A 10,642-nucleotide genomic window follows, 5' to 3' on the forward strand; every position below is an offset into this window, starting at 1 on the left:
ATATGTGGATGTAGAGAAGCATGGAAACCATCTGGGTTGATACATTATGAAATAAGCAAACTGTGAAAAATGTACACAATAATAATAAAATATTAAACTGAATTATGTATGCATAAGAAAGTGATATACAAATAAAAAGCATCAATAGAAATTCACTTTTGAAAGAATTTGTATAAACAAGTTAGAAATCTTGCATTAAGTATTATTTTAATTCCTTATATCATTACTATTTGAAGAAATTAATTGCCTAGGTGCAAGGTAAATCAAATCTAGTAGAAGCATATGTGATGGGGAAGAAAACAAAATACATGTAATTTCAAATTCTGTTTTGGTGCTTTTATTTGAAATGAATATAAGGAAAAAGTGCTATGTAACTGCCATATATAATATTACAAGTTTAGGTTACACTAATGAAGTTACATAATGTAGATTGTCAGTTTTAGTCATTACATCTGGGTCTTCTATCTTCATAATGCAGCTTTTCCAGTTCTGGGCACCACCTTTTCAAGAGGCCTTCAAGAAGGTGACAACTTATTTTAGAGGAGCCTGAAAATCATGCTTTATGAAAAATGTTGAAAGGACTTCAGAAATTTGATCTGGAGAGGAAAAGAACAAGGTGAGAAATAAAATCTGATAATTTAAAATTAGAAGGGACTTTAGAAGGTGACTTTCAACTTGTTCAATGTCCCATTCCATATGGACTAAAATTATTTCAATAATTTGTGTTAGGTGATTAACCTGTATCTTCAGGATGGTAATGATAGTAATGCCAATTATAGAGGAGAGAAATACATTGATAATATCTAAGACCCAGGAAAAGAGGGGTCCTTATACCTTAATCTGCCCCAAATAAAAATGGGTCTGACATTTTATGCAAGGTTTGAGATGAGACATCAAAAATAATCAAAGAAACAATAAGGAATTCCTGAATGACACCCCAGACCTTTTCAAGGCAGTTTCTCCTTGGCATCTGGTAGACAATAGAGAGAAGACAAGCAGAAGGGGAAGAGTACCCAAGGACAGAAGTGAACAAGGTGAGTGTGAGAGGAGAAAAAGAAGGGGGATAGAAAGAAGGAAAGATTTTTTAAAAGAACTAGAACTGAACTAAACATGGTGAAAGCATTACCATTCCTAATTTAAATTCTAGTTTGTGGGGAGGACTAAAGGGTAGGAAAATAACCAGAACTTGGAACTAAATAAGATCTTTCTTTCTTGATTTAATAAGATCACCCAGTTCCACAGGTTGGTTTCTGAGCACAAAACAATATCAGCTTTAAGGAAACAATGTTTCTGGAGCACAACCTTGATGTCAAATATCACAAACCTGCTGGCTAGTGCCACTTCCTTATTCTGAGAAGTGGGAACACGGATCTGTGGAGAAAAAGCAAAATATAAATGATTCTCTGACATAAATTCCCCTCAGATATTCAGAATGCCACCATCCTACATGGAAAAAAAAGGATTTCTGTGTTAGGATGAAATTTTGAGCTGTAAAGATTTATTTTCCAATTAATTCTCTTCCTTGTTATAAAGAAATTGGAAATAAGGGGGGGGGGTGGGATTATTAGAAAGACTTACCACTATTGGTGAGGTCAATGACATTTTCATCTTTAAGTCCATGTAATATGTAAAGTTGCTCAAATTTGCTTTTTATGCCTTGATTCAAAACTTTTCCTTTCTGTCGACCTGCATTTGAGGAATATTATGTTACAGATCATGAATTAATAAATAAATGAAAAATGTTCATTAGAGATTTAATATTTTCCAACTACTTTTCTGAATTCTTTAGATATAAAATCAGAAAAAAAGATAGTTTTTGTTTTCAAATAACTCCTTAGTCTCTAGTTGGGGAAGATACCACATAAAAAGAAAGTTCATAGCAGAGAGGATGGAAAAGACCAGAAATCTTAGGGCACAAAATATGATTAGATAACTAGATCCAATGGTCCTCAAGTTATATCAGAAGAAAAGATATACAAGAAATAAAGTCAACATGGTTGTTAGAATCGAGAAGGTTCTGGATGCAAAATGGATCAACTTGTTACCAGAGGTAATATAGTGTTTGTTTTTCATCTACTTCAAGGACAAGTGAAAGCAAACAATGAGCATATCTTTCCCCTTAAACAAAGACTACCAAGTAATGATTCTGGATTTTTCATTGCTTTCTTGCTTAAGAATCTAGGAATAATGTAACCTACCTCTCTTTTCTTTCTCTTCTAAAAACAAAGATGTGCTTTAATAATGATTAGGTAGGTTAGAAGAGAGAATGAATAGAAAGAGTAAGAGGGGAAAAGTGACTACAGAAGAGGCTTACCCTACATCTCATAAAGACAATGAAAATACAAGATCTCTCACTGAAGGTTTTGGTATTTTCATTAAGTAGAAGACAAAAATCATCCTCTTAGGGGAATGATAAAAGAGAAGGACTAAATTTGTGGACTTAAGGAGATAACCAGCCTAGACTTGCTACTGAAAGCTGAATTCCAGGAAGAAAGACTAGAGGACACTTACTATAGAGCTCCACCCCTTTGGTTTCTTTCCCATAAATCTCATTAGTTGTATAAATCAGGAGATAATCCTTTGGGTCAGTATCTTCCAGATAGAGTACATTGTTGCCTGGATCTGTGATGGGGTAAGATCAAAATTTCGTTAATAGTATAGGAACTGAGAAAAATAGAAGTTCTTCATTCAATAACTGCCTCTTCACTATGGTTTGTCTTGATTCCCTTCATAATTGGGGAAGATAATAGTACTATATTACATCTTGGGAAGACCTTACATTCAGAATGACTATGATCACTTATCAGTGAACAATTTTAAGAAGGATGCCAACAAATTAGAGTGAGGATGAAAGTCAGTTACCAATCAGATATTGGTTGATTGACTTTAGAATGTGTAACTCAGATAAAATATTTTCCAAGGCTTTTCTAGGAAGAAGGATTAGATTATTTTACTTGCTTCTAAATGGCAGATCCAAGAATAATGGGTAAACACTTCAGAGGGACATTTTTAAGCTCATGAAAAGAAACACGTTCTAAGAACCAGAACTGGTTCACAAAGAAAAACGGGAAGATCTTCCTCAAAAGGTAGAGGCTTTCCCCTCATTCCTGTATTGGTGTGTAGTTTGTATTTATGTCTACTTGAGCTGTAAGAAGGTTGTTCTCATTACTCTTTCTATTTTCTATTGTAAACTAATTGCTCAAGATTAGATTGACAAATTGTGTCCATAAAATAAATTTGCATATCTACTTAAAAAGACATTACATTTGAAGACAAGTTTAGGGTTGGTTTTCCAACTCTTTCTTCAAAGTAGAAGCTGCATGACCTCAAGCAAGACACCATCCTTCTCTAAGCCTGTTTGCTTAGCTGAAAAATCTAATAACATACTATTTACCTCTTAGAATATTTTCAAATATTAAATAGATTATTTTTATCAAAGTATTTTTAAAACTGTGAAATGGTACAAAAGTGTAACATTATACATTCATGTTGGTGATAATAGTAGCTTGCATTTTCAAATAAAAAGTACTTTCAGTTCATTATGTTATTTGATCCTAGAACAAGATTTGAAATTAGAAAAAAAAACATTTATGAATCTAAAATGATAATTGGAATTCTCATTGATACGTACATTGGAGTTTGTATTTATTGTTTTCCAATCTGTAAGCCAATACTGGCACTTTCTTACAATTGCCATTCCTCCTAGAAAAGGGGGAAAAACATCTTGAGTTCAGACATAAGCGAGAGACATTGGGGCTACCCTGCTGAACAGTATATCTTGGGCAGAAAGCTATCATTTATTCTGGTGACTCCTTTCCCCTTTATCACAAGTACCCTTGTCATCAGTCAATGCCAGCCCCCATAGCAGTTTATTCTCTCTCTGTTCTAGCCCCATTATAATTCTCAGAATGTTGATAAGAGATTACCAATCTTGAGCCCTGAGATAGCCTGTGAGTAGGGAAGCCCAGAACTATTACTGAGGAGCCTATCACCTCTCTCTGATGAGACATACCTGAGGGTGAAATAAAGCATCAGTTTGTCTGCTTTCACTTTAATAGTGTGAATAAAAGCTGCAGAGTTGCTTCCCTTCACACTGGAGGCCAAAAATAAAGGATACCACCTTCCTGCAAGCTGTGAGAAATGTTTTAGAAAAAAGGAAAGGAAGGAAATGATGAGCAAGAAAAAAGGGAAGAGGGGAAAAGTTACTGGATTGGGGATAGGGGGGAACAGAAAATGCCTTCCATGGTCTTGCCTTAATGTTTCAGGAGTCTGAAGAGAAGATTTAGAGTTCTTGGTACAGTTATAAACACTGCTCTTTATATCTGGGTCAGGTGTGCCTATTAGTTTTATGGTCAGAGTGTGTGTAAGGGAGGCTATACTCTTCCCCAACACTGAAAACAGGGCTACATTTCCTAGTATGGTTTCTGAGGTTTACTGGCATGACAGCCCAGCAAGGGTTCACACTAATTTGAGAACTGGATCCTGCTTTTCCTACTGAGTGATTCTGCCTACTTTGAAGTGCTATCTGCTATAGGTATCTATATCCTTTGGATGCACATTGGCTGAGGAGGTATTTTATGTATCAGAGAAAGCTTTCTCCTCACACATACCTCAGTGGAGGTAGTCACAAAAGTTGAACAATGAAATTCTAGTGTTAAGGAGATGCAATCATCTGGTGCATCATTTTGGCATGCCAGGATCGCTCAGGAAAGAGTAATATTATTGGTGGAAGGTACTTCATGTAAGGAACTTCCTCTTTGAGGGAAAATCAGCACTTTGCTTGTCTTGGGTACTTAAGAATATAGTGACTTCATTAGGGTCACAAAATAAATATATTTTAGGGGATTCACTTTAACCTAGAAGGTCAGCTCTTTGTCTACCACAGTAGGTACCTTCTATATTAAAAATAAGAACAAAGATGATGACTACATTTCTATATTGCTTATTATTGCATATTGATTATTATTGCATATCATTACATTAAATTATATGAACCATTTCACAATAACATTGTTAAACATTCCATTACTATCTTTATTTTATAGAGGGGGAAATTGAAGGTCCAGGTAGTTAAAGTGCCTTGCCTAGGATCAAACATTTGCTTTATGTCTGAATCTGGATTTGGATCTGTGTTACCCTGTCTCCAAGGCCAGTGTTGCATCCTTAGTTGTAAACAAGGATACAAACATGAGCACTTCTAAGTTTGTCATGATCTCTAAATGTATGATCCTATGGTTCCCTGGAGCAAAAAACTTCTTCCTGCCTTCCTGCAGTACATTGTTTTCAATTTATGTGTCTCTTTAAAAGCTCCTAACTAGAGTTATGGAGTGGAAAACAAACTCGTCTGGGCACCAAGAGACTTGGGTTCAAGATGTAGATCTGTTATATAAGAAACAGTGCAAGTCAATTCTCTAACTTGGACTTCATGTTTCTTAGGTTGTAAAATGAAAGGATTGGCCCACATGGTCTTTGATATTCCTTCCAGCCCCCAAATTCTCGGTTTCCCTATCAGAGCAAAGCTGTTTTATTTTTCCTGGCCTTCTATAAGTTGAAATCTTTATTAAGCTATTATTTTCAATCAACCAAGTACATCAGGAAAAAGGAAACTGAGAAGTTAAGTGAACTACCCAGAGACACAAGGCTGATAAGAGTCTCAGTCAGAGTAGACTCTTGTTCCCTATTTATTCTTTAGCACTGCCTTTTTCTAACAGTATTCTTATTTCTCCAGTATGCTGCCTATGATTTTGCAGAATTATTCTCAATATTCTGAGCAGATGTAGAACTATTCAGGATAACTACCTAGGATTTAATAATTATACACAGATTATCCACAAAGGTGATTTAGCAGTGTCCCTCAAATTTTCTTACCTATTATTATCTTCATATATCCTTCCTCCCATACCCAACCAAAAACCTTAGAAATGGATTTCTTTGTGTTGCTTCATGCCACTATAGCCTCTAGTCAATCCCCAAGACAGAATTGACCTGCTGATATTAGAAATTACTCCTAAGATTTGTAAATATTTTATGGTCTCATAAGCATATGCATACATGCATAGGACTGGTTAAAATAACTAACAAAAAATCTAAGAGACTTGACAATCAGTATCTTGGAGTAATTGGTTATAGGATTGGTAAATTGTGAGTAAATACAAGAAAATTGTTGATCATCCTTTCCAAAGAGAAAGAATCCATTTGGACCCCAGTAAGTTAGATCATGACCATGCAAACATAAATAAACATAAACTCATGCACAAATTAGTTTTCATAGTTTTTGAAATGCTAACCAAAGTCCAGATGATGCTTTCAATACTAATCTTAGCACTGCCTTAGCTTTGTTTCTTGTCTTTAAATCCCCTCTTCAACCCCACATCAATCTATACAACTCTCTGTACCCTCTGTACCTTGTTTAGATCGAAGTCATCTACTGAATCAGTAGTCTTAGCCTGGAAAGTACAGACCAGGGCCAAGCCCATAATCAGTAGCAGATGTCTCATCCTCACAGCCCTTAATCTCCAACACTCTAGAAAGAATAAAATATGGTTCCTATGAATGGTCCCAGCTGTATCTCAGCTCTTCTTTTATATCCCCTTCTGAGATTTGGTTGCCCCCTAAAATGCCTTTGTATGACTTTCCTCTAATGACTTTTCCTTATTGAAAACTTGCCAAAGATTAGCTATTCAATAATTCCAAACATAGCAATGTTCCATCCCCTTTAGAACCTACTGTTCTTTTTTTCCAGGGCTCATTCCTAAAACCAACAGAACATATTGTACTGGGCTGGCTTCCAGATAATCATTTGTACTGTGATGGCAAGTCACAGTTGGGGAGATTAGATTAAGCCTCTGATCCATTAGTTAAGGAAAGATAGAATGGAAAGTCTTTTTTGAATTCACTTAATCTTGTAATTTCTTTCCATTGTATCCTTGCATATTTTAGGACTCTATTTCCAATATGTTTCTTAGTGCTTGCTGACATATTGTTATGTCACAGCTCATAAGAGGTACATATCTATGTATGTACATCTATATGATATCTTACCCATTAGAGAGAAAACTCCAAAGAAAAGGAACTGTGTCTTCAATTGTTTGAATGTTGTACTACAGTTTCTTATACAGGGCTCTGGTTCAACATGTAATTCTACTTCAATATAATAATCTATTCTATCAACTACTCTAAAACTAACCAGATTTTTGAGATATAATATGACTAGAAAAATTCATTACCTTGTGGACCATCTACTACTGGGCTTTTCTGAAACAGGTTAAACTTGTGCCTTGTGTGCCTTCTACCTTTACTCTAAGCTTCTTGGTAGGAACTGCCAGAATTTAGGATTATACAGAAGACACTTTAAGGACTTAGAGTATGTTTTATCTAATGAGAATAGCAACAGAGAAGGATGTTAGTGGAAAGAATGCTCCTTCAAAAAGAAGGCAGTAGATAGTAGTAGTATTTGGAATGACAATAACCATGTTGGTGGTCTTAGGGTAACTGTGTAGCAAGGAAAGTTCTCCATACAAGAAGTTAGGTGACTACAGTGCTAGAGAGCTGGACCTAAAATCAAGTCTTCCTGACTCCATGAATCAGGCTTCAGACACTAGTAATTCACTAGATTTATGATCTGGGACAAGTCATTTAACTTTCTGAGCCTCTATTTCCTCATTTATAAAATGGGGACAATAACATTTACCTGCCAGAGTGGTTGCAGTAATCAAATGAGATATTCATCAAGAATTTTGAAAACCTTAAAATACTATGTAAATGTTAATTATTATTAGAACATCTTAAGGATTTTTATGAGGGAAACATTTGGTAATGCTTAATGCAGTATATAACATGTAAATTGATATTATTCCTTGATCTTTTAAACCTCAATTTTACAATTTAAAGTTTCTTCTTTATTATTAATTCAACAAACATGAATGCTTTTGTGTTCAAAGACGAGAAAAGAATTATACATGAAACTATGAGTTTTTGGTACTTCATAGGATTTTTTAAAATACATATATGACATTTAGCAAAATTGTGACAAAGCTATCTCCTTTATAGTCCAGACCTGACTTAGTCAAATCTTGTAGCTGAAGTTCAAAATTGTAATAAAATGAGGTACTCGTGGAATATGTAGCAATTAACAAAGTTACTTTCAGAATTGGGAAAGAATTTTCATCAAGGATAAAGCACTGATACAGTTGGTCATAGCCAGTCTCCTGATTATTTGTTGGTTGATAGTTAATCAACAAGTATTAATTTAGTGTTTATTATGTGCATGGTGTTGCATCTTATTCCCTGTGCCTCTGTGTCTCTTATTAGTATACTGAGGAATAACTTGGGATTTCTTTATTTTTTGTGCTTAGTTCCCAAGAAGTTACGTCAATGTCCTAAAACTTTACTTACCCCAATATAATAAGTTCTTTTACTCTCCTGAGACAACCTATAATTTTAAACTAATAAGCCAAACCTGTACAGGATAACTCCTTAAGATTTTGAGCCCCCATTTTCCCCTTCTGAATTTCCTCCTAATTATCTCTTTGGTGTACTTTTAAAATTTTTCATTGATACTTTTTTCTTTCTTTTCTTCTTTTCATTACTTTACTGTTTCATTACCATAACTACCTTCAAAGCACTGCCACCTCTGCTCCTTTTCCTAAATAGAAACCTTCCTTTAGAAACAAAACAAATAATATATTGGCCATGTTTGGGAATGGATATCTTTTCATACACATCTAGTCCCATAACTTGTCTGGCAAAAGGTGAGAAGCATGTTTCATTATTGATCCTCTGAAATTATAATTAGACATTAAATTAATTGGAATTCTTTAGACCTACAATATTATTTTTCTTTAAATTACTGTATTCATTGTATGCCCTTACCATTAGGAAAAAATAAATTCTTGTAACACATATATACATTAAGCAAAATAAATCTCTATATTGTCTATGTCTGAAAATATGTGTCTTGTGTACTTTGAGACTATCAATTCTCTCTCAGGAAGAAGGGGGAATGTTTCATCATCTGTCCTCCTGAATTATAGTTGGTCAATGCATCAGAGTTCATAAATTTTCAACATTGTTTTTCTTTATGATATTAATATTATTGTATAAATGGTTATTCAGATTCTGCTCAATTCATCTTGTACCAGTTTAAACTAGTCTACTGAGGCTTCTCTGAGATTGTCCCTTTAGTAATTTCTAGCATTATATAATTTATGATTGCTTTATATATCATAATTTATTTAGTGATTCACCAATTAATAAACATCTCCTTAGTATTCAATTCCTTGTCAAATCCAAGGGGAGGAAAAGAACTAGTATAAATATTGTATATATGACTCAATTTTTCCCTTTCCTTGATTTCTTTGGAGTAAAAGCCAAGTAGTTTTAGTTCTGCTGTCAAAGAGTAGGCATAATTAAGTAACATTTAGATATAAACTCAAATTATCTTTTCAGAATGGTTGGATTATCTTATAGTTTAACAAAAAAGAGTGTTAGTGTGCCTGTTGGGGTTTTTTTTCCCTACCCTTGGATCATTTTGGAAAGGTCTCCAGCCTTTGTCTATTCACATATAATGTTGGATTGTTGGCTCTTAGTTTTACAAAGAAATTTTTTGCCATATTAAGAAATGCCATTTTTAAAAGAAAGGAGTACTGAATTTTCTCAAAAGTTTTTCAATTCAGTTTTTCAAAAAATTATTGATTATAATCATTTAAAACTACTTTTAACTTTGTTTTGGGTTTGTAGTTTTCTTTCTCTATTTTGTCTCCTTACTGGCTTAGAGATTAAGAAGATATTTGAAAAACAGAAGTAGTTTGATCTACCTTCCTTTCTTATTTTTGAAAAAGGTTTGTGTAATATTAGAGTTCATTATTCTTGAGTGAGAGTATTCACTTGTTTTTAAATTATTATTACTTAAATAGTTCCCAATTACATGTAAAACATGTTAACAATAATTTTGTAAAAATTTGAGTTTCAAATTTTTTTACTACTCCCTAACCCCTAAACCTCCTAAAGAGGACAAGAAATTTGATATTTATTACACATGTGAAATTATGCAAAATAGATTTCCATATTATCCATGTAGAAAAAGAAAACCCAAACAAAATAAATTAAGAAAAAGTAATCTTCAAACTGCAGTTAAAGGTCATCACTTTTCTCTCTGGAGCTGGAGAGTATTCTTCACAATGGATTGTTTGGAATTACCTTGGATCATTGTCTTGACACAAGTAGCTATTTTTCATATCTGATATCCTTAAAATAGTGTTATTATATAAAATTTTCTCCTGATTCTGCTCATGTCATTCTAAATAAATTCATAAAGTTCTCAAGTGTTTTTCTGAAAATATCATGCTCTTTCATTCTTATAAGTACAATTTATATTTTATAAACCATAACTTGTTCAGTCATTCTCCATTTGATGGATATCCCCTTAATTTCCAATCTTTTGCCACCATGAAAAGAGCTGCCATTTTTGTACAAATAGGTCATTTTCCCTTCTCTCTGATCTCTTTGGGATACAGACAGTACTAAATGATATTGCTAGATCAAAGGATATGCATAATTTTATAGCCCTTTGATAAGAGTTCCAAATTACTCCTCAGTACAGATGGATCAGTTGACAAATCAATCAACAGTGCATTAATCCCCT

At 33.8% G+C, this 10,642-nt stretch overlaps 1 protein-coding gene across 1 annotated transcript; it reads right to left on the reverse strand.

Moving 5' to 3' along the window:
• Positions 1–314: 314 nt before the first annotated feature.
• On the reverse strand, positions 315–6,634 carry LOC100021710 (major urinary protein 20-like). Its single transcript, XM_007475353.3, has 7 exons — positions 6,405–6,634; positions 4,013–4,131; positions 3,632–3,702; positions 2,512–2,622; positions 1,579–1,686; positions 1,325–1,371; positions 315–596 (listed from the first exon to the last, which is right to left on the reverse strand). Exons 1-6 carry the CDS (start codon positions 6,495–6,497, stop codon positions 1,346–1,348), a joined length of 528 nt encoding a protein of 175 aa, XP_007475415.1. The 5' UTR covers positions 6,498–6,634; the 3' UTR covers positions 315–596; positions 1,325–1,345.
• Positions 6,635–10,642: the final 4,008 nt, after the last annotated feature.

This window comes from Monodelphis domestica, chromosome 1 (genome assembly GCF_027887165.1).
Source record: "Monodelphis domestica isolate mMonDom1 chromosome 1, mMonDom1.pri, whole genome shotgun sequence".
Taxonomy (NCBI): Eukaryota; Metazoa; Chordata; class Mammalia; order Didelphimorphia; family Didelphidae; genus Monodelphis; species Monodelphis domestica.